The sequence below is a fragment of the Podarcis erhardii genome, assembly GCF_964252035.2.
Source record: "Podarcis erhardii genome assembly, chromosome: 4".
NCBI classification, from domain to species: Eukaryota; Metazoa; Chordata; class Lepidosauria; order Squamata; family Lacertidae; genus Podarcis; species Podarcis erhardii.
Window position 1 is genome coordinate 21,147,684 of NC_138508.1, and position 24,358 is coordinate 21,172,041.

The following is a 24,358-nucleotide window of genomic DNA, read 5'->3' on the forward strand; positions in this document are numbered from 1 at the left end:
TTTTGCCCTACCGTTCTCAATGGGCCCCAGCCGCCACTGAGTGAGCCCCATTGAATTTGGTGGTCTTGCTTCTGAGTAAACATGCCTAGGACCGGGGCTGCTGTGCCTGAACACTGGTACGGTTTAGAGAGCTGCAGGCGGGGGAAATTTGTACATCTCTGTGGCTTGGGCAAGGCTATCCAATGTAGTGTTGCGGTTTCCCCTCCTCAAGTGTTTGGGTTCTTTATCAGGATTGCTCAACTTCCACCATCCCTGCAGCTTAAAAACCCCCCACAGTAATTGAGGTTGCAATCACGGCAGAGACAGTGAGCATGCTTGCCATCATCACTGTGATTCTCAGTACAGATTGTGTTAGGTTACTTTCCCCACTATAATAATCTGGAAAGCATGAAGAAATGCTTCCTTTCTTTGATGTCAGGCCATGCACCCCACCCACCCCCACTTGTTGGTGAATACCAAGACTTGTTTTTCTAGAAGAAAAAAAGCACTGGGTACAAGAATCACCGCTAATGTCCACCTGCCATTGAAAGGTTGCCCAGGAGCGAATGCCACCCTTAGACTCAACGCAAGAAGTTCTCTACTCTGGTGTAGAGTGCATCCTGGCCTCAGGTGTGGTGTAGTGTTTAAGAGCGGTGGACTCGTAATTTGGTGAACCGGGTTCGCTTTCCTGCTCCTCCACATGCAGCTGCTGGGTGACCTTGGGCTAGTCACACTTCTCTGAAGTCTCTCAGCCCCACTCACCTTACAGAGTGTTTGTTGTGGGGGAGGAAGGGAAAGGAGATTGTTAGCTGCTTTGAGACTCCTTAGGGTAGTGATAAAGCGGGATATCAAATCCAAACTACTACTACTACACTTCTTCTTCTTCTTCTTCTTCTTCTTCTTCTTCTTCTTCTTCTTCTTCTTCTTCTTCTTCTCCTCCTCCTCCTCCTCCTCCTCCTCCTTCTCCTTCTCCTTCTCCTTCTCCTTCTTCTCCTTCTCCTTCTCCAGGAATGAATACTCACCTGTGATCTGAAAACTAGAGTGGGGTGAAAAGGGCCACCACAGACATGTCGCCCCATTTGCAAGCAGTGACTGTGGGTCATGTGCTAATTTTCTTTTTGCAGGAGGAAGTGGGGAGATTATTTTCCCAAGATGGCGTATAGGGTGGCAGCAGGCTTTCTTTTTTGTTACTTCTGTTGCAAGCAGCAGCTGGCACGTGGGATGGGTGACTCTGACCATTTCTCATCCCCCCCACCCCAATCCTAAGCCCAGTTCCCCACATTTTCTCGTCAGTTTTATGCAAATTTATTTCATCGTGAAAACTCTCCAGCATTTTAATGCACTTTTCTATGCAATTTGGCCTAATATGTATACACATTTTTGCAAAGCCGTTTCCCCAATATAATGCATTTCTATATGTTGTTTTCATCAATATATTATTTATTATTTATTAATTTGCATACCACCCTTCATCCGAAGATCACAGGCCGGTTCACAACATAAAAATCCAAGGATTAGGCAAGTCGTTAATCTATACTTTCCCTCGTGAATTGTTTTGCATCCATTCCTCGGGATAACAATTTGGTTGGCTCTCCCATCTCGTCTGCCCTAGACATTTTTCTTCCTCATTTTCAAGGCAAATAAAAAGCCCCCTCACTGCATTCCAAAATTTTAGAGGGACATTCCAGCCTTACATATGCATCTGTTTGCACACTTTTGTATTATTCTATACATTTCTTGGGGGGAGAAGGGCAATATTCCAAGGATGGCTTTAGTTACCGGTTTGTGTATTGTTTCAGAAAGCATGACTTAGGCAAATCTGTCTTTAAATATTAACTGAGGTGCCATCTGCACTATGCATTTAAAGTATCATCGTACAGCTTCAGACAACCACAGCTTCCCTGCAGACTGTGGTGTGTGAAAGTTGTTTGGAGTTCCCCTCACAGAGCAAAAAAATCCAAGAAGAGGCATTTTACAACCATTCTAAGAATTGTAGAACCATGTGGGGAAAGGGACCTTCTCACAGCTCTCAGCACCCGTACAGTTCCCAGGATTCTTTGGGGGAAAGCTATGATGGTTTAAAGTGGCATGAAAATGCTTTAAATGTATGTGGGGCCTGAATGGAACTTCTCTCCCATCCTTAATAATAATAATAATAATAATAATAATAATAATAAAATGTTATTTATATCCCACCCTCCCCAGCCGAAGCTGGGCTCAGAGCGGCTAACAACAGTAATCCTTGACTGAAACACACAACCAGTTGCCATCATTTGCACATCATCACACGCTTTCAGTGATGCTATGTGGTGCTTAGTGTGGTTCCAGGGGCATTATGGGATGGAAATAGCACCCCCTCAGTGGTGGCGACTATCCCCTATCCCTATCCCCTGGCATAATGCGACCGTTGTTCTGAGGAAACATTGTTGGGGTAGAAGTGTCAGCAGAGCAGTGGGGTCCATCTTTCCTTTCTATCCCTGAAGATACCAGACTTTTAAAAGATGAGTACATGGAATTTCCCCCCCAGGGATTTACCCAAGCTATCTTGAAATGCTATGGTGTCATTTATTTCGATGCGTTCCCCCTCTTCTTTTTTTTTTTCTGGGCTTGAGCAATAACGGCACATCCTTTTGCCATTGTGCTTCTGGAATCAAATCCACAGAATGTGATTTTGGCTGACAGGCTCCAAAGTTTCCAGTTATCTTCTAGCTCACTGTGATAATCCACTTCCCACTTCAGTTCAGCAGCCCACCCAGGAGCTGGATTTCACAATATTAACCACATCTTCCTTTTCCTTGTCGTATTTATAGGCTTTGGGGCCTGAGAAGAAGTAAATGTGACCTAAAAGGGAAAGGAAACAAAAGTAAGAACTACTAATCAGGGGGCTTAATATTTGAGGAAACTAACAATGCCATAGACTTCTTGGTACAGTTGTGAAATACGACCTCTGTATCCCCACTCATGAAGTTCCTTCTTTTCTTTGTTTAATCAGCTGATGTACCCATTTTCCATAAAAAAAATAACCAAGCAGTGAACAATAACAACAAAGGAGAGGCAATGATAAAATCGACCTTTAAAAGAAAATTATGTAAGAATATCCATCAAGGTAACACAACAGCAGCAAGGAAATGTTCATGCCAAAAGTGTGTCACAAGCTATGCAAAACTGTAGAGGTGTGGCTTGACAAGCCTCCAAGAGGATGGGGGTTCCACAGCTTTTCGGTGCCGCCACTGAAAAGACCGGATTTCAGATGATCACCAGAGAACTTGACGCGGGTTCCCTGAGGAAAGCTGCTTGAGATGACATCAATTCCAAAGGCTTTGATGGGAGATTGGGCACCCTAAACTGGCCTCAGTAGCACTTCTGCATTGTGTACACAGCACTTAATAACTTATTTAAAATCTGAATTCTTTTTTCCTTTGAGGGAAGCTGGGAAATTGACCAGGGATGGTTGGAGATGCTAGCTTGTGACTAAATTTCTCAAAGGAAGCTACATTACACCCGTTGAGACTATTTGTTGATCTAGTTTCGGCATTCTCTGTTTTGATTGACAGCAGCTCTTCAGAGTCTTAGGCTTAGGCTTTATTGACCTTAAAGTTGTACGAGTGATTGCATTTCTTAGAGTACCAAATCCCCTATATGATATGCATCTAGGTACAGGCAACCGCTGATTTGCGCAGGGATTGCATTTGGGGTCATCGCATGCATCGGCAGAATGCCCCAAAGTCTGCCCCACTCTCTTCTGGACCCGAAAATGGCCCACACGTGAACATTTGTGTGTTCTTTAAACACATGCAAAATTGGGGTGTTATATATTTTTCACTGAAAATTTTCGATTCACCATTCAAATGCATTGATTCCTCCCCTCTCCCAAACCCACTCTGCCTTATCGAGCGGTAAAGGAAAGACTGTGTCTCCAGTGGGCTTGTATTACTGAACACTTTACTGTGTTCAGTTCCGCTCTCCTTTACTTTGCAAATGCTTGCAAAATCTGTCCCCTGTGGCCTGATTTAAATATGAGGTAAAAGCACTTTGCTGTATAAGAGCTTGGTGCAAATGTACTTATCCCTTGCAAACATTTATACAGTGGTACCTCAGGTTACAGATGCTTCCGGTTACAGACTCCGCTAACCCAGAAATAGTACCTTGGGTTAAGAACTTTGCTTCAGGATAAGAACAAAAATCGTGCGGTAGCAGCGGGAGGCCCCATTAGCTAAAGTGGTACCTCAGGTTAAGAACAGTTTCAGGTTAAGAACGGACCTCCAGAACGAATTAAGTTCTTAACCCAAGATACTACTGTCTAGGCATTACCTCAGAAGCAGATCCTGGCCAGCAGGATCACAGATCATGGGTGCATTAATCCTGCACCCACACCAATTGGGGTAGGTGCATTGAAATTATATAAACCGTATGGAATTATTACACGGCCAAACCTTGACCCCCAATGTCACATTTTAATTGGGCCTGAGAAGGAATTGTAGGGGAAGTAAGATGGATGAGTCAGCCATGCGTTAGTAGGCTAAGGGTGTCTTGGTTCTTAGCCTAAAAGATGGTTCAGCCAACTATGTGATGGGTGGGCTGTGGCCTCTGGGACACCAAGGCCATGTGTCTGACACCCCTAGGAGCAGTTGGCATGCCTCCCTGCCACCTCCTGGGATGGTACCTCTGTCCTACCCCTCTGTGTCCTGGTAAGTGGCAGTGATGCCTTTGCCAGGAAGTCCTGCTTTTGTCTAAGATGGGGCAGCCAATGTGGTACCCTTTGGTGTTGGACTCCATCAGCTCAAGCCACCTTGGCCGTTGCCCAGGCATAATGCAAGCTGTTGCCCAGTCTGCAGTGCAACATTAGCTACCCTGTATCGACGATGCATCACGATGGAGTAACTACTTACCATTTACTTCTACTGCTGCATCAATCCTGCCACTGATTCCCGAGAACTCGTCCTCGATGCTCTTTGGGAAATCCTTCTCCATTTTTCTTTTGGCTTCGTCATAGCTTTTGAGAGAAAGGAATGCCATAAAAGGAGAAATTCAAACCTACTGCTGTTGTCTATCAAGATATAAATAGGTTTCAACCCACGCTTTAGAAGGTTTATTTTTATACCATATGCAAGACGTTCTTGGAAAAGCAGTTTCGCTGTAATGATTGCAACGGGACAGCAAGCTTTGAGTCAAAAGCGCTTTTAATTGCGTGAAAGAATTGCCTAGCCAGGTCTCATCTACTTTGCTGTCTTGTTGTGACTTGAGGCTTATCATTGCCTGATCACTTAGTTTGTCAAAATAGACTAAGGTCCATCTTAGCACACAGTTAATATTTCTTTGTAGAGGGGCATGGAATAAATCTAGTAAACAAACAAACAAACAAACAAACAAACAAGCCCAAGCCTGCCATTCTGTTTTTAAAAGCAGTGAGCCAGATAGCTTTGGGTCTTCATAAACAGAACATGGAGGTAGTGATACCTACCTTCTGTTGCCTGGTATATACAGAGCTATACTGTGTCTGTATTTGGAAGTTCCATTAGGTACTGTGACTAATAGTTGCTGACAGAAGCATCTGTGTCAATGGGCATCACTGTATCATGTGGTAGAGAATTATGCATTATGCAAAAAAGTACAGTGGTGCCCCGCAAGACGAAAAACCAGCTAGACGAAAGGGCTTCACAAGACGAATTTCCCTATGGGCTTGCTTCGCAAGATGAAAACGTCTTGCGAGTCTTGCGAGTTTTTCCCCTCCCCCCCCTTTTTCTAAGCCGCTAAGCCACTAATAGCCGCTAAGCCGCTAATAGTGCTAATCCGCTAAGCTGCTAATAGGGGTGCTTCGCAAGCCGAAAAAACCGCAAGACGAAGAGACTCGCGGAACGAATTATTTTCATCTTGCGAGGCACCACTGTACTTCTCTTTGTTCTAGGCAAGGGGCAGATTTCTCACATTCCATCTTGTTAGTCTTCAGCAGATCAGTGGTAACCCACCTTTGATTCCACCTGCCCCCCCTCTCCCCCCCTCTCTCTGGAAGTATGGACCTCTGGAATGAATTAAGTACTTAACCCGAGGTACCACTGTATAAGATTGCCATCTGAATGTCTGTTCAGCTGCAGCAAAACACACTCACACACAATTTAAGGTGACCAGCATAGCTGTAAACTTGTTAAAAATACAGCCCCAGGGCAGGGAATGAGCATGCAAAAGATAAACTTCCTGAGCATTTCTCCCCCTTGCTCTCTTTTTTGAAAAAAGGATGCTTACAGTTGCATTCTCCTCCATGCAATAGACCTGTTTTGCAGAGGGGCAACAGAAAAGAACCCACCAGAACTTACACTTAATTGGTTCTGAACCAATCACCTTAACTAGGTGACTCCAAGTTCAAATATTATGAGAAAGGAAAGCATGTCCTCTTTCCCCTCTCTCCTTTTCAGCACCAAGCGATGATGTCTGGTTTCACAAGTGACCCCCCCCCCCAAATGTTTGTATTAAGAGGCAATAATAAAGGAACCTGTAATAGTCATCTCCTACAAAGAAGAGCGTCTTCTTTTCATCCCTCAGGTAGACAGCTGCATCTATTTGTAGCACATTCCTAGGAAATCCAAAGTCTGCGATGGCGCGCGGAGAGCCCTGCATTTGGAACCCGCGAGTTGTCCAGTAATGGGGGCCTGGCAAACAGGAATCAACAACAGCAAGAACAACAACAACAACAACAACAACAACAACAACAACAACAACACAACAATATATTTGCTTCAAGGACATTTATAGCTTGAATCTCCCAACATCTAACCTTTGATTTATTTACTTGTGTACAGTACTTATAGACCACATAACCACAAAAATTTCAAAGCAGTATATGGTAGAATACAAAAACCAACAATGTTAGCAATATTATAAAAACAACAACAACAACAACAACAACAACAACAACAACAACAAATAATAATAATAATAATAATAATAATAATAATAATAATAATAATAATAGGGACACAGGTCTTTGCTGATTTGTGGTGCCTGCAAACCTTCTGTCTAATATATGATGTCAGGTAGTTGTGGTTTGGCTGAATTGGCCTTGTGGGGAGTCCTGAAAGACCAAATTAGGCCTGTGGTTCCCCATAGGTGAATTAGAACAACAGGACAACTAGTATATGATTGAAATGTGGCTAGGTTGCTAACCCAGGAATGCTTGGGAATTGTTTTTTTTATTATTATTATTAAGGGCTTTAATATGTGTTGAAAGACCAAAACTGCTGACACATGTATGATGTCAATGCGAAGAGTATTCTACAAAGTGAGTTTGGATTTGCACCTAATTCCATCAACAGAAGAACCCATTGAGTTCACTCACTGGAAGTGAAGAAAACCACAACCAATAGAAACCCATTAAATTTGCTTGGGGAAGAGCACTGCCGAAAGCTTCCTTCCTTTCCCATTGCTGACCACATTCTGAGGAGGCTTGGGGAAATCAAAATGGCGTCCTGAGGTGGTGACCTCCATTATTTTTCCAGAGCCCTCTTCTCAGAATGGTGTAATGTCAAGGTTATCCATCATAGTGCCCGCTTCCAGATGTTGTGGGGCTCAAGTTCCCGACAGCCCCAACTAGCATGGCCAGTGTTCATGGAGGATAGAAGTTGTAGTCCAACAACATCTGTATGGCATCCTGTTGGCTACTCCCTGCTGCACCATGCAGTCTGCTAAGCTGAATGCTGCTCCCAGCTAGGCATGGCAATTTCTGAGTGGCTTAACAAACTGACAAAACCATTTCCGAACTTGAGAGGAGGTGGAGTTGCGGTCTTCACGCCCTCTCCACATGTGTGGGGGCTGGCTCTCAGCCTCCCCGCAATTGAGGGAATCCCCGGCCGTGTCATCCCCTGGCCAGCCAATCGGCTGACCTAGGGGGACGTGGCTTGCACTATATCACACTGGCACGGCCGGGGATCTCCCTCTTTTGCTGCCTCAGCTCATTGGTAGGGGTATTGTCATGTAGATGAAGGGGGGGAGGAAGCGCCATCACCTCCCCCAAATATTGAAGGGTAGTCCGGTAAAGGATTCCGGGGGGCATGGCCCTTTCCGAAGCCTATGGAGGTGAGGGCCTAAGGCACGCCCCTGAGTGGTGACCCCGGGGGAGTTCCTAGTTGTTGTGCATCAGTAGGTCTCCCCCTACTGGTGGTTAACCCTTCCCGGTCTTCAAGCAAACGGGCTGAATACGGATAGTCGATTAGGACCAATTCCTAAAGGTACTCAGGTACACTTTTCCTAAAAAACCAGAGGCTTTTCTCCAGGGCAGAGTCGGCTAATTGGTGTTAAAGAAGGACAGAACTTTTTTTATGTATGCAACAGCAGCAGCGAGAATCCTTATTGCAAAGCATTGGAAGACACAGGATGTACCCACTCTGGAAGATTGGCAGATGCAAGTAATGGAGTACATGGAGATGGCGGAAATGACTGGCAGAATCCGAGACCAGGGAGAAGAGTTGGTGGAAGAAGATTGGAAGAAATTTAAAATGTATTTACAGAAACACTGCAAAAATTTTGAATGCGAATGATGTTGGAATGAAACGAAGTGGTTCTAGCAATATGATTAGAAGTTATAACACATGAGGATAAATAATTAAGGGTAAAATAAGAGGGTATGAATTTGCTGAATAAATTTGTAAATGGAATACAAAAGAGATGTGAGGAAGTCATGAAAATAAGTTAATGAATGGTATGATATTTGAAAAAGTGATTTTTAATTTTTCTTTTTAAATTTTGGTTTTTGTTTTCTTTGTCTGTGTGTTTTTTCTTGCTTTGTAAATCTCTTTTTGTAAAACTCAATAAATATTATTATATATATATATAAAATTCCTAAGCCAATACCGCTCATTCCTGTAACCAATAAAGTTGTGGCCATTTTTTGCCTATTAACCTAAATAATTGTGTCATGTGACTTTATTTCCACCTGGGGGAGGCGGGAACTCGCCACGCAATAATGATATTTCTCACAATGCTGTTTTCAGGATGAATAAGAACCTTAGTAAGTGCTGTCAATATGGAAATGATGCACAATAATCCTTGGTATACTTAATATTCTGGAGCCAAAGTGCAACAGCTTTCGAGAGTCACTCACCCTTGAAAAAATAAGCAACTCCTCTGTCAGCGACTTCGTAGGCAGCGTCCACGTTCGACATGAGCTGAGGGAAAGAGCTTGTGATCGAAAGTGGCTGTACACTTGACTTCAGCTGAGCCTGCCTTCTCCAGAAGAGCCTGTTCAGAAAGGAAGAAAAAAAAACCAAACTGAACAGAAAACGTTTGCATCTCAAGATGTTTCTAAGTGTCAAAATTCTCTGGCTTGTCAACCAGAACGAGAAGTGCGGCTACCAGCATGGACAATGCTTTTGCTTTCAGGCTGTTTGCCAGACAAATCAAGGGGGCAAAACCAGATTATGTCCTACTCACAGAATCATAGACTTGGAAGGGACCTCAAGGGCTATCTAGTTCAACCCTCTGCAATGCAGGAATCTCAACTAGATCATACCTGAGAGATGGCCGCCCAACCTCTGCTAAAAACCTCAAATGAAGGAGAATCCACCATCTTTAAAGGAAGTCTGTTCCACTGTCAAACAGTTCTTACTTTCAGAAAGTTCTTCCTGGTGTATAGTCAGAATCTCCTTTATTGTAACTAGTACCTTAAGGAGCAGGAGAAAGCAAGCTTGCTCCTTCCTCCACGCGACAGCCCTTTAGATATTTGAAGATGGCTACCATATTTCCTCTCAGTCTCCTCTTGTTGATTTTTAAGCGAGAGACCTGAGGTGAGTAGATAGAGCTTTTTTTGCTGTTAGAAGCTGAAACATTTCATCCATCCCTATTCCTAGGCTTGAGCTAACAAATGTGGGAGAAGAGAGTAGTCATTTTGACAACAGGAAGCAGATAAAGGGAATGCAAACATGAGATGCATTCTTCAAAACCAAGAGCTGTAAATGAAGCAATGTTCAGTGGTACCTCAGGTTACAGCAAGGCTACCAGTGGTTGCTAGCCATGAGGGCTCCACTGTCGGAGGCAATGGGCCTCTGAAAACCACAGGAGGAGAGAGTACAGTGGTACCTTGGGTTACAGATGCTTCAGGTTACAGACTCTGCTAACCCAGAAATAGTACCTTGGGTTAAGAACTTTGATTCGGGATGGGAACAGAAATTGCATGGCGGCATCGCGGTGGCAGTGGGAGGCCCCATTAGTACCTCAGGTTAAGAACAGTTTCAGGTTAAGAACGGATCTCCAGAACGAATTAAGTTCTTAACCTGAGGTACCACTGTAGTTACAACAACAAGCCCGCTCACCCACATGGCTAATTGGCACTGAATTGGTGGTTTTGCTTACCTCATAGCGATCGTCACAACTGGTTGGGCATTGGGGCAATCCTTTGTTTTGGATGGAGGGGAGGTTGTAGTCTCTGCCTGGCCCTCCAAATGCTGGGGTAAAGGGATCCAGAGGGAGTGGCCATGTCCACGTGCCCAGGGGGGGCAGGGCCGAAGGCACTCCCCCAGACGGCGGTCCCTGTGGGGGTCACCCTATTGGATGTAAGTCCTAGGAACCCCTGCCTGGATTGGCCACGCTTCACTTCCAGTGGGCCAGAAGTATTTAGATTGCCCCATGCCCAAGCCAAACCTCTTTCATCTGTATTCAATAAAGTTGTGACCTGTTTTGACCCAAAACCCAGTCTTATTGATCTCTTATTATACAGGTTGGGGTATGGGAAGTCCGATGCCTGGTCCTGCAATCAAGGGATTATTTCATTTTTCTTTGCAAAGGAAGGACTTTGAACTCCATTGCCATATTTGGATAACAGAGTTGGGAGCTTCCTTAGAAAAGCAACAATCCCAAAAAGGCTTGGAAAACACAAGTACTGCTTGAGCCTCTTGCAGGTTAGATCAAGCGGGAATCTCACCTATCCTTGAAGAAAAGAAGTTCTTTCCCTAGCATCGTAACAGCATCAAACGAAAACGTGGAGTCACAGTGGTCTGGATCCGCCGGAGATGGTGGTTTGGGAAGAGGCGGATGCGGAACTTGTGGTACTTTGGATCCAGATAGCCGTGACCCTAGAATACGACACACAAACCAAACTGCACTTAGTACATATATTGACTTGCCTGTGGCCATGTATCCTGAGTGAGTCCCATTTTACCCCATCCAATATATTGGGTTGCATTCAACTAAAGTTTGCTCAGAGTAGACCCAATGCAACTGATGAACCTAGGTTAGTCATGTCCATTCATTTCAATGGGTGTACCCTGAGTAAAACATAACTGAATACAACCCATTGATTCTACCCTCTACATCATTTGCAGTTCTTGCTACACATTTTTATATCTTCTGCAGTATGTTTAATACAGTGGTACCTCGGGTTACATACGCTTCAGGTTACATACGCTTCAGGTTACATACGCTTCAGGTTACAGACTCAACTAACCCAGAAATAGTACCTCGGGTTAAGAACTTTGCTTCAGGATAAGAACAGAAATCGTGCTCCGGTGGCACGGCAGTAGCTGGAGGCCCCATTAGCTAAAGTGGTGCTTCAGGTTAAGAACAGTTTCAGGTTAAGAATGGACCTCCAGAACGAATTAAGTACTTAACCCAAGGTCTGTACCAACTATTCTCCTTTTTTGCTTTTCGGGGTAGAAAAGAGCAATTTTGCTTCGCACAGAAAATTTTGTTTGGCAACTTCTATTGGCACAGACCCAAGGATTCTTCTTTAATCAATATCAACATCTTTTGTCATGTTAAGGCCTCTATCCCTGACCTGGAAAGGAAGCTTAGCCTATATTTTTACTTGCCTAGAATCTTCCCTTCAGTACTCCAGTATTATCTAAATTCTACCATTTTACTACTTTCTGACATTCACTAACTCCATATCTGTAACAATACAAAAAACTGGAACTTCTGGTGGATCCTGATACTTGAATAGTCAGGCTGTGAATTTTATGAAACACTGCATGGAAGAGGGCTGGTTCACACATGCTGACCATAACATCAAATTATAACTTGTTTGTAAGAATAGGTTATCCCAGATTAACCCAACACTTGTCTTAAAGTGGAGATAATTCTGTACATTTAGCTGAAAGCTATTATGAGTTGTGCAACTAAGTGTTGGAAGTGTATTCATTGTACGTCTTCCTATGAGGCCCATTGAATATGGTTCTGTTGGTAGAAAATATTCAATAAATCCCAGCCGACAAGGACTAGCTGCAGGATGGAAGTGAACACAGGAAGAAGGCACCTAAGGGGTGTAAATAATTACGGGAAGACTTGTAATTCACGAGGTTGGCCGCTGCTGCTGTGCTGCCCTCCTGGTTCTGATGCCAAGGGCTGAGGCTGGTGGGAATTTATACCTGAGGAGCGGACCCAAGAGAAGCCTGTTGGCTTGGCTGGGCCTGCCCCTAGGGCAAAGCCAGCCTAGCTGCCTGCCTGCAATTGGCCCATTTATGGCCAGGCTACAGTCTGGCTTCCTAGCTGATGTGAGGTCCCTCTAGGGCAGGCATAGGCAAACTTGGCCCTCCAGATGTTTTGGACTACATTTCCCATCATCCCTGACCAATGGACCTGTTAGCTAGGGATGATGGGAGTTGTAGTCCCAAAAAACATCTGGAGGGCCAAGTTTGGCCATGCCTGCTCTAGGGAATCATGACAACCGGGGAAAACTCCAAAACAACTGCGCCCTTGCCGGATGCAGCTGGGAGGAGGTGCCATCCCATAACACGGCCTGACCTTGGAAAAGTGAGCAGATTTGTGGTGGTCCTGCTGCTTCCTGGAATGGCGTGGGGCAGGGTGGCAGCAAGGGCAGGGGAAGGTGAGCACTGCCACTGCTCCCTTATTCGGACTTCACCACCGCTCTGCTCCATCTTAGTCCTGACAAGTGGCAGCACTGCCATGGCCAAGAAGTTTTTGCTGCCCCGTCTCTCTCTCGGTGGCTGGATTTTTAAGCAAAGGTTGGAGTTTCGCCCCAGTGCTGCTGCTTTTGTAACTGACATATGATTTTATTGTCTGTTGTTTTTAAAACAAAATAAAAAAATTCCTTCCAGTAGCACCTTAGAGACCAACTAAGTTAGTTATTGGTATGAGCTTTCGTGTGCATGCACACTTCTTCAGATACACTGAAACAGCAGTCACCAGACCCTTATATATAGTGAGAGGGTGGGGAGGGGTGTTACTCAGAAGAGTGGTGGGAATGGGTGATTGGCGGATAGGTGTGGTGAACCTGTTGACAACTGTTAACGACTGCAATTGGTCTTACAGGAAAAAGGAAGGGGTGAGATGGCTAAAAATAGCTTTATCGTGCATAATGAGACAAGAATCCAATGTCTCTAGTGAAACCAGGTCTCCCCATGGTTTTAGGTTTGATAATAAGTTGCAATTCAGCAACTTATTACCAAACGTTTGCTGTTTATACTGTACGCTGTCCTCTAGTTTGATCTGGAGGAAGAACGATCTGGAGGAAGAACTCTTGAAATAAATAAAAGCAAGCATCTATGTTATTACCGTAAAGGGCCTGGATCCCTTTCACATCATCTTTGGGGAGATGGAAGCCATATGGATGTTGGTATCTATATGTTGGATACATCAGAGCTGACGGGTCGGCCGAATGGGCAAGGCCCAAGGCGTGGCCAAATTCATGAGCCGCGACAGTGAACAGATTAAACCCTATATGATACAAAACAATATATTTCATATAAGCAATGGTGAGTTTCTCTCTGATACATATTCAGTTGTCTGTGAATTCTGCCATACTTTATTAGCTGGGGACAAATTGCTTCTTTTGGGTGCTTTTGGGTCATTGTGTGGCTTTGCGCCTACCATTCATTCCCATCGTCCACTTCTCCGCATTGTCGAAATGAGTGTCTCCGCCCAGTCCTTCCCCAGGTGCGAAAGCGTGGGCTAGAGTCCCCCGCGGGCCGTCAAATGGGTAGGAGTCCCCATGATCTAACACAGAGTACAAGGAACACCATGTGACTTTGCAATCATGGCAGGTGGTGTAATGGTTAAATCAGAGAGACATAAGTTGCAAAATGCGTTCCGTTGTGGTCTCAGCGGCTCCCACAAACAAGAGCATTTCAATGGAATCTGAAACATATTGCAAAATCCCTTACAAATCTGCCAGTGTCTGGGTACAAAGACCAAGCTACTATGTGATTGCCTGAAATGGTCATTTTTCATATACAATACATGCAAGGCTTTGATGCCCCTAATGCAGAGGTTTTCAACCTTTTTGAATCCATGGCTCCCTTGACCAACTACATTCTTTCTGCAGCACCCCTGTGGGGCTCAGGAGCCCAGTTATGTCACCCCTTGCCCGTAGAGCTGGCAGCCTCTCACCCTTTGTTGAACACCCTCTTTTGTGGAGTGTTCCCTCAGCCTCCTCTCCTCTCTCCTTGGGAGTGCTCTGAGCAGCTGCAGCTGTTGCCCTCTGAGCTGCCCCCCCTACCCCAAAGAGAGGTGCCTCCTCACACTGCCCCACAGGGGCCTGGGTCTTGTCTGTCCATTCCCAACAGCAAGGGCTGGTGGACTGGCTGGCTGGACTCCCTCACCTGCTTGCTTGCTTCCTCTGAGGCCACCTCAGCTCCTGGCAACCAGCACCCCCTGGCCAGCCCCAAAGGCATCATTTGCCTGGGGAGCGTGTAGCCAGGGCCGCTGCAACAAACAGCTTTGCAAGGCTTTGGGAGGCAGAGACGTGAGAGGGCATCAGAGGAGGGAGGGAAGGAAAGAGGGACAGAGGCCTGCTGCATCGTTCAAGGCACCCCGGGGCGCCACGGCACACTGGTTGCACTTCTTTCAACCATTCCCTGTTAAAATCTCAGGTCAACAGCAACAAAATCAAGGTCAGCCGTACAGTATACACCCACATCATTCCTGATGTACTTCTCTCTCTCTTTCCCTACTCCCTGCCTCAATTCTCTCCCTAATGTCAAATTTTGGATTGTAAGCTACTCAGGGCAGGTTCTTCTCCCTTTACTTTAAAAATGCAGCTTACGTTGATAATGCTCTATGGATACACTGCTGTTGTTGTGACTGCTGCTGCTGCTGCTGCTGCTAAGAACTGAACTCTGGCCCTAACACTGAGTGAAGACTACTTGGGGGGGGGGAGTAGCACCGCTACAGGAATTTAGGAGTTTGTACACATGGAGGCACTTCCATGTCACACAAACAGCATATGAGCTCTGTGGCAGCCTTCCTGAAGCACTCTCATGCAGAACTGTGCAATGTGTTTGCCCATGCTTTAAAAAATATTTAGAAATGTTCCCTTTTTTTTTACGGCTGCCCTTTCATCCTCTAGCCGTTTTTCACACTTGCCACTTTCCAAGGGACGGTTCCGTGCATCTAAACCAGCATAAGTACATTGCCTTATTATTTTGCCCAGCTTAACCTCTTCACAATAGCGCAAAGGTTGAGCAGCTAGTGTCACAGACTTTAGCGATAACAATTACCTCCGCTTTGGAACGATATCATGATATCCGCTTCTCCCGAGGTGGCCTTTACAAAATTCAGAGGGGCAGCCGCGCTCCAGGCTTTCAAACCCATCTCCACGGCCTTGTCAACATCTGCGTGACTCAGGCTTGATGTATATTTTGTTACTCTGAGGAGGGAAACGACACATTTCAGGATGCAGATATGCAACGATGGCAGGAGCAGCCAGAGGGGAAGAGTGATGCAGTAGACTGCCCCCCTCTCACCTGTTGCTGTGAACTGGGATTGCGAGCAAGGTGAGACTGGGTGGCAGTGGCGATGGGGTTGTTCAGGTGTACCGGCATAGCCAACCTGGTGCTCCTACCAATATGCCTGAACCATCCTGGCCTCACCACAGCCCTAACTCACCCCTTCCTGGTTTGCCGGCAGCGATGTGGCTGCTGGCAGCCTAGGTCCACAGTGGACCTCCTACTGCCCCCTAGCTGCTCCTGAATGATGGGAATGATAAAGCCAGGTTATCAAGATAAAGGGAAATCCAACACATACAGTAAAGAAAGAGTAATAATCTGAACTAGGAATGGAGGAACCTGCAATTTAAGTTTCTAATTTCACTCACATTTCTGCACTAGTTTGCATTTTTTTTTTAAAAAAAATCTCATGAAAATTCACCAGGGTTTTATGCAATTTTGCCTAATATACACATTTTCTCCTAAAGTAATTCATTTTTGCATGTTGCACTTAAATTCACACTTTCTTTAGATATATGCATAACAAAATTTGGAGAAGTGTGATTTTCGATGGATAGCTGGGTTACGGCTGGTGTATTGTTAGGTACTTTTTAAAATGCAAAATGTGAGCCAAACTATATTTCCTAGTCTGATAGCAATCTTTGTAAAGGTAAATGAGCACTCCCATAAAACAGTTATAATAAAGGGCACTTTCCATGTAAAATGTTAGCAGACAACAAGGTCTGTGGTGCTTGGGTATATTTTCAATTCATCTCGGTTTAAGAACATTTGTTGAGAATACGATGCAATCTTTGTTGTGTAACAACTCCATATAGCAATCAGAATGAATGCTCCGTAAAGACTGGACATAGTCTAACTGCTGCAGAAACTTTGTGTGAGAAAATCAGGACAAACGCTTGATAAATATGTTGTCATCTCACCCCCCATGTACCAGCTGCATTCTACAGAGTGGTCTCCCACCATACAATTTGCCTCCTTAGTACTGCAAGCTGCTTCCAAGGATATTAGGTAGATCATGGAGCTCAAGGAAGGTCTATGCAGGATCCATAATTGAGTTGGCTGATGGTGAGGACACGTTGCTTTGCTGTCAAGCATCCTTCAGGTGGGGCCATTGTCATTAATAAGAAAAGGGAGTAACTTTGTGGTCAGCCCTCTATCTCATTCCAAACATGACTGATGACTCTTTTGCACCGCTGTTGAAAATCCACATTTTCTAAATCTGTTTTGTTGATTGCAGCCCTCCATGGTTCCATACCAAGGCTGGTTGTTCACTGTTCTCATATTGCATTGTACTAGGACTACCCACATTTAAGGGACGCGGGTGGCGCTGTGGTCAAACCAGTGAGGCTCTTGGGTTTGCCGATCAGATGGTCAGCAACTCATATCCAAGCTACAGGGTGAGCTCACATTGCTCTGTCCCAGCTCCTGCCAACCTAGCAGTTGGAAAGCACACCAGTGCAAGTAGATAAATAGGTACCACTGCGGCGGGAAGGTAAACAGCATTTCCATGTGCTCTGGCACTCATCACAGTGTCCTGTTGCACCAGAAGCAGTTCATCATGCTGGCCACATGACCGGAAAAGCTGTCTGTGGACAAACACCGGCTCCCTTGGCCTAAAAAGCAAGATGAGCACCGCACCTCACAGTTGCCTTTGACTGAACCTATCCGTCTGGGGTCCTTTACCTTTTTACTTTACACATTCTGCCAATTTCTATTCCAGATCAAGTGTCATGTTGATGATTTTTAAAAACCCAACCATGGACCCTTCATAAGCAGCCCATCAGCACTGCTGAAACAGCCTTCTGTCTTGTGTTTCCAGACAAAATAAGGAAAACACACGCACTCTGTTTGCGTATCTCTCTCCCCATCACGACATATTTTTGAGACATTGTTAGGTTGCTACTACGCTCTGACTTTCATCCCCGCAACTCCCTAACAATGTGTTTCAGCAGCCAGAATTGCTATATCACCCTGCTATCAGCTCTACATTTGCTCTGAGTACATTCATAGGAGAATAGCACATCATTTTTATTTTTTGGGGTGGGGGAAAATATGTGTCTTACAACAGCTGCCATCCAGTGAATAAAGGAAAATCCAGCCTGCGTTCTTTATTGACTAACACAACTCACAGCACAATCTCGGGCATTCCTACTCAGATGTGAGCCCTATTCAGTGCAAATGAACTTCCTCTCAGGTAAATACACCCAAAAAAGAGAGGAAGGTGCACCCAGAAAAGAATTGCAGTGGCTGAAAAAGAAGGCGGGAGGGTGTGTGTGAGAGAGGACGGCATGACGTGGTTATGGGCACCAATGAGGAGGCAGGGTCTGAAAGCAGACAAACCCAATGTTATCCAAAAACCGCAATATGCCAAATGCATGAATGTAATTGTTTTAGAAAACCTTTTTGCACTGCTAGCGGTTAGGCAAAATGTGGGTTTTAGTTACAAGAAAACTGACATGCCACCTGGATAGTTTCATGTAGTTCAAACAGGCAACCCACAAGGCGAATTCTGATAAGATAAGCCCAGAGTCAGTTGCATAATAGAAAATGAATGATGTACACAGGTGACAAGCATTTAGTGCAGAGATTCGGTTTGCGGCCGACACGTGTGTCAGTGGAGCGTGCCCTGCCCCATCTCGCCCCAGTTTTGCCTTCTTCCAGGTCCCAAAGGACCCATGCATTGGTGATGGCACATACCGTATTTTTCACTCTATAAGACGCACCAGACCATAAGACGCACCTAGTTTTTGGAGGAGGAAAACAAGAAAAAAAATATTCTGAATCTCAGAAGCCAGAACAGCAAGAGGGATCGCTGCGCAGTGAAAGCAGCAATCCCTCTTGCTGTTCTGGCTTCTGAGATAGCTGCGCAGCCTGCATTCACTCCATAAGACGCACACACATTTCCCCTTACTTTTTAGGAGGGAAAAAGTGAGTCTTATGGAGCAAAAAATACGGTAAATTGGATACGCCAGGAAGAACCCAAAGGTGGAGCTATCCTGCCCTTGGCCCTCCCATTCAACCCTGCCTCTGCAGGAAATAAACCTCCTGTTTTGGCTTCTTGACCACTTGTTGTGGTTGTTTCATTAGCCTTTTGCCTCCTTACCTCTTCCTTATTTGTTTGCCATGTCACCCCCCTCCCTTCTTCCTTTGTTGAAACAAGCCAACCAACAAAAAAAGGCCCTGGGTGCACACCCTAATGAAATATGCTACACACTACATAATCACCATCGTCTTTCAAAGCCGACCAAGTTGGTGGCCATTGCTGCATCTTACGCAGATTGCCAGACAACGAGAAGAAAACTCCTGGGGAGAGGGGACAATCTAAAACATTTCAAGCACAGTCATACTTTGCGTTACAGATGCTTCAGGTTGCGTGTTTTCGGGTTGCGCACTGCGCCGAACCCAGAAGTACTGGAATGGGTTACTTCTCATGCATGCGCAGAAGCACTAAATCGTGCTTTGCACATGCACAAAGCACCAAATTGTGACCCGCGCATTTGCAGATGCGGCACTGCGGGTTGCGAACGCTGTGGGTTGCGAACGTGCCTCCTGCATGGATCACGTTCACAACCTGAGCATCCAACTGTATGCTTGATGTCAGCCTGTTACCTGTATGTCAATGTGCTCTTTTCCCACTTCGGTTCCCCTGGGAAAAGGCGATAGTTTGCTACGTCAGGGACGCCACACCGAGGCCTCTTCATGACTCCCATGGTGCTGTAGTCCAGTTTCCCTGTGACACGTAAGCCAAAGAATGCCTGCATCTGCTGGACCTTCCTGGTCATGGAATTACCACCGCTGGTCATTTCTCCAACGTGATGTTCTCCTTTCGGTGTGTAATATTTGTCCAGGTATTCCTGGCAGAGAGAGAGAGAGAGAGAGAGAGAGAGAGAGAAAGGGGTAAGGAAGATATTTTATCCCCACCTTTTCTTTTTCTTTTGCTTTGATATCCATACTTATGGAAGGCAGGGCACGGCTGAGATGTTTGGCTCATGACAAGGAAAGTCCATATTTTGGCTTCTCCGTCTCAGGTTAAAAGGAAAGCAACACCAACTTTGTATTCAACTCAATGCACAAATGAATTGACTTCTGCTTGCATGATGGGACTCCCCACCCACCAGCCATAGTATAACTGTGCTTTGTGAAGAAGGACTGTTGTCTGTCTGTACCAAATCTTTGGCGTTCAATTTCACTTGGTGCCCACAAATTCCATGACACTGGGGGAATGGGGACACCTTTCTCCACCCACGCATAAAAAGTGAGGGGCGATATTCCACTCAGTGTAGTGCAGAAAATAAAAATCCCACCATTCCTAGCATTTCTACTCTGCCCGGAATAGCTCAGCTGGTTAGAGTGTGGTGCTGATCACGGCAAGGCTGCAGGTTCAATCCCTGTAAGGGACAGCTGCATATTCCTGCATTTCAGTAGGTTGGAGAAAATCCGCAGGGTCCCTTCCAACTCTACTATGATTCTACTTGCCTTGTCTCTAAATAGAAAAGCATCTGACGCTGCAACCTTTCCTCATGAGGAGATGCTCTCCAGGAGTGTGGTCCATGAGCTGGACCTAACTGCTGCGCCAGATCTAGGCTAATGCAGTGGTTTGCCTGTGTACCCGAACATCTCCCACCCTGGCTGCTGCTCTGCAAATCCTTGCTATGCTAGGAGGGACCTAGCATCACTCCCCAAGCCATTAAGATGTGCAAAGCACCACCAACCTGGGCCAGGTAGAAGTCTTTCCAACTGGCTGTCTGTGGCAGTGCAAAAAGAGCAGGGGCGGCAGCTGAATACGTCAACGAAAGCACGAGAAACCAAAGTGGGCACAGCATCCAACAGAGCTCCATTTCTTCCTAGATGTGCAACGGGTGGCTTGAGAAGAGCAGGTAGAGGGACGCTGCAGCCCCTTTTATAGAGGGAAGCAGCTCTGGGCGCTCAGAGCCAAGGTGACTCATGTCTCAGAAGGTAATTACACAGCTCAGTGTTTTGATGAAGGGGTAACACAATAGCACTTAAACAGGGGGAAAAGCTGGATTCCTCTCGAACTTATCAAGAGGACCAGCAAGAAAGAAACATTGTATAGTAGCCAGGGAGATGCAGCAGCTGGAGTCAAGAGCAGCGCTTCCACAATGGGGCTTTTCCACCTCTCTGTTCCTGAAACAGCCACTTTGGCCCCTCCCAACAGCTGCTCCTGAGGGTCTTCCTGAACTACAGCTGTGGTGAACCTCAGGCCCTGGTCTTTTGAACTCTTCCCAGTCACACCTGCTTTCTATAGGCCATTCCCTCCATGAATGTTTTCCCCGGAATGTGCCCTGGAACTCTGATACTGATGAATACAAAAACTTATGAAGTACAGTGGTACCTCAGGTTACATACGCTTCAGGTTACAGACTCCGCTAACCCAGAAATAGTGCTTCAGGTTAAGAACTTTGCTTCAGGATGAGAACAGAAATTGTGCCCCGGTGGTGCGGCAGCAGCAGGAGGCCCCATTAGCTAAAGTGGTGCTTCAGGTTAAGAACAGTTTCAGGTTAAGAACGGACCTCCGGAACGAATTAAGTATTTAATCTGAGGTACAACTGTATGCAGAAATGGCAAAACTTACCGGAAGAATAAGAAATCAAGATAACAAACTTTTTATAAAAGAATGGAAATGGTTTATTGAATATTTACAGATAAATTACAAAAAGATAAAAACATTGGCAGGATTATCGTAATAACTTGCAGTTTCACAAGAGTATATATTTAAAGTAGATAATTGAATGAATTTGAATATGCAGAAGATATTAAAAAAATAAATTTAAGGAACCGCAGAAAGAGGGGGAAGGAAGTCAAACTTTGAAATCTTAAATTGATTGTAAAACTAATGAAATGCAGAAACTTGAAAAGTATAAAGAAAAACTTTTTAAAAAAGAAACTTTGATGTTGAATTTTTCCTGCCTGCATGGAGGCAAATGAAATTAAATGTAGGTGGTTGAAGGTTCAACCTCTAGTATATCCAGGTAAGGCTGGTGAAGAGCTCTGTGTGAAACTCTGGCAAGCCGCTACCAGTCACTATTTGGGAAAGGCAGCTTCCTATATTCTTCAGATAATGCACCTGCCAGATGTGAAGAAGCAACTATCTGTTGTTATAGGTGTCTTGCCTAAAACACACCATTTTGCAAAGCAGTTTTCCCAAATAGATTCTGTACAGTCATACCTTGAAAGCCGAACGGAAGCCGTTCCAGAAGTCTGTTCGTCTTCCAAAACGTTCTGCAACCAAGGTGTGGCTTCCGATTGGTTGCAGGAGCTTCCTGCACACAATCAGAAGCTGCGGAAGCCATGCTGGACATTCGGCTTCCAAAGAATATTCGCAAACCGGAACACTCACTGCCAGGTTTGCGGCCTTTGGGAGCCAAAGCATCCAAGTGCCAAGGCGTTCAGCTTCCAAGGCACGACTGTATATTTTTGCTAATATATGCACTTTATAATAAACACTTTGCCCCAATATATGCATTTTTGTAACTGTTACATGACTGCAGAATTGTATTTCAAAAATTCAGAGAAAAGCAGATTTTGAAAGATGTGAAACCAGTGTTCTGGTTTGCATATTGTTCTGGAAAGTGCATATTAGGTAAGTCCTATTTTAAATATGAACTAAACCAAATCCCTCCCCCATCCCTAATGGGTAAACAGATGACCTTTGTGTGTGGCATTCTGCAAGCATTTCACCCAAAATGGAGACATCGGTGTTGGGCAGAGTGATCTGCCCATGACACATGGCTGAAAGACACTTCACGATCACAACACATAGTCAAGTTTGGTGAAATAAAAGATTGCTTTCACTGCATGACATTGCATCTACACATGTCTGCTGTGTTGGAATTTCAGCTATCAGTTACTCAACAATATTCCAAATAGCACTTGCCTTTGCGGAGAAGGGTGGTAAAGTGTGTTTGCTCTTTAAGAAATCTGAAGTCTGTTAAACTCCCGTTACTGTTAATTATCCTAAATGTAAGTTTACTGGGTTATATTCTGAAAGATGCCCATGGACAACCATTACAATTATAGCCGGGTTTGGGTGTGCTATGAAAGAAATCACATACTGGATGCATTGGCAAGCTGTCGGTTCATTGCACCGTTACCAGTCTCCTAAATTATAGAGTACTTTGGCATGTAAACCAGCATTTTCTCTAAGTGAAGTTGACATCTCTCCAGTTGAGTTTCAGCATCCTGCTGGAAGAAACTATTTTGCAATAGCTCTTTGCGGGGTCTCGAAAGCCCTGCATGGCCACGCTTACAATCCCCACTCTCTCAAGGTGGAGAGGAAGGTTGGGGTTTGTTGTTTAAGCACTTTTCTTCTGAGTACCTCAGAAACAAAGAAATCCCGTTGTAGGAATATAACAACACCAGGGCACTGTAGGGGGTTGTTTTAAGAATTACTGAGGTAATGTTTGTCAAACATGTTGAGAGTATATAGGACACAATTCAGTGCCTAGCTGATTCCTTCCCTCTCCTGTTACTCTCTGGTCTTTTATATCTGTCCTGTTAGGTTCCCCCAGTCTCCTGTTGGCACCTCACACAGAGATACACAAATGGAAGAACTGCAGAAAAGGGATAACCTGAATTGTGTCCTAAAAGTATTATGATGATTCGGGCAGACTTGTATGATGATGATATTGCCACTGGGGAGGGAATCGGAATATTCTTCCAACCACAATTTCACTCGCCATGGGCTTGTAGCTCAGTGATAGAACATTTGCTCTGCACGCAGAAGGTCACAGTTTCAATACCTGGCGTCTCTAGGTATGGCTGGGAATGCTCCTGCACCAAACCCTGGAGAATCACTTTCAGTCAGTTTATGCTATACTAAACTAAATAGGCCAAAGAGAGGTCAGTCATACAGGGCTCTCTCACCCCATCAGTACCCTGCTCCTGTGACAGACTCCAGAGGTAAACGTTACTCCAGAATGACATCATTTCCCCTTCTTTCATCAACGGTGCAGCAATAGGTCCAGCGCCGAGGGCCTCCTGGCCGTTCCCTCACTGCGAGAAGCCAAGTTACAGGGAACCAGGCAGAGGTCCTTCGCGGTAGTGGAACGCCCTCCCCACCAGATGTCAAAGAGAAAAACAATTACCAGACTTTTAGAAGACATCTGAAGGCAGCCCTGTTTAGGGAAGCTTTTAATGTTTAACAGACCACTGTATTTTAATACAGTGGTACGTCGGGTTGCATACGCTTCAGGTTACATATGCTTCAGGTTACAGACTCCACTAACCCAGAAATAGTGCTTCAGGTTAAGAACTTTGCTTCAGGATGAGAACAGAAATTGTGCTCCAGAGGTGCGGTGGCAGCGGGAGGCCCCATTAGCTAAAGTGGTGCTTCAGGTTAAGAACAGTTTCAGGTTAAGTACGGACCTCCGGAACGAATTAAGTACTTAACCTGAGGTACCACTGTACTCTGTTGGAAGCCGCCCAGAGTGGCTGGGGAAACCCAGCCTGATGGGCGAGGTATAAATAATAAATTCTATTCTATTCTATTCTATTCTATTCTATTCTATTCTATTCTATTCTATTCTATAGGTGGAACATTTCCAGAGGCCATTTGTGCAGAGCTGTAGTTAGCACACCTGCACGAATTCGTGAAGGATGGTGCATGCATTTTCTCCTTGGATTATTTGCATCCAGTTCAGAGACTGCAGCTCCCCGCCCCCAAAATAGATATTTCCCCTCTGTTTGGAATATTC

At 45.1% G+C, this 24,358-nt stretch overlaps 1 protein-coding gene across 1 annotated transcript; it reads right to left on the minus strand.

The window, feature by feature from the left end:
* Nucleotides 1-1,451: 1,451 nt before the first annotated feature.
* MMP20 (matrix metallopeptidase 20) lies at nucleotides 1,452-20,493 on the minus strand. The gene is made up of 10 exons (XM_081860514.1): nucleotides 20,357-20,493; nucleotides 19,254-19,498; nucleotides 15,417-15,565; nucleotides 13,789-13,914; nucleotides 13,474-13,635; nucleotides 10,886-11,036; nucleotides 9,071-9,207; nucleotides 6,467-6,623; nucleotides 4,869-4,972; nucleotides 1,452-2,820 (listed from the first exon to the last, which is right to left on the minus strand). Exons 1-10 carry the CDS (start codon nucleotides 20,480-20,482, stop codon nucleotides 2,720-2,722), a joined length of 1,458 nt encoding a protein of 485 aa, XP_081716640.1. The 5' UTR covers nucleotides 20,483-20,493; the 3' UTR covers nucleotides 1,452-2,719.
* Nucleotides 20,494-24,358: the final 3,865 nt, after the last annotated feature.

What these genes read in the sequence shown, in the direction of transcription:
- MMP20 (XM_081860514.1), bottom strand. Translation starts at nt 20,482, where the DNA reads ATGGAGCTCTGTTGGATGCTGTGCCCACTTTGGTTTCTCGTGCTTTCG. An exon ending in AAGAGCACATTGACATACAG is followed by an intron (nt 15,566 to 19,253) that starts GTAACAGGCTGA and finishes TTCCCTCCTCAG; the next exon opens with AGTAACAAAATATACATCAA. An exon ending in GTAGGAGATGACTATTACAG is followed by an intron (nt 4,973 to 6,466) that starts GTTCCTTTATTA and finishes TTCTCTCAAAAG; the next exon opens with CTATGACGAAGCCAAAAGAA.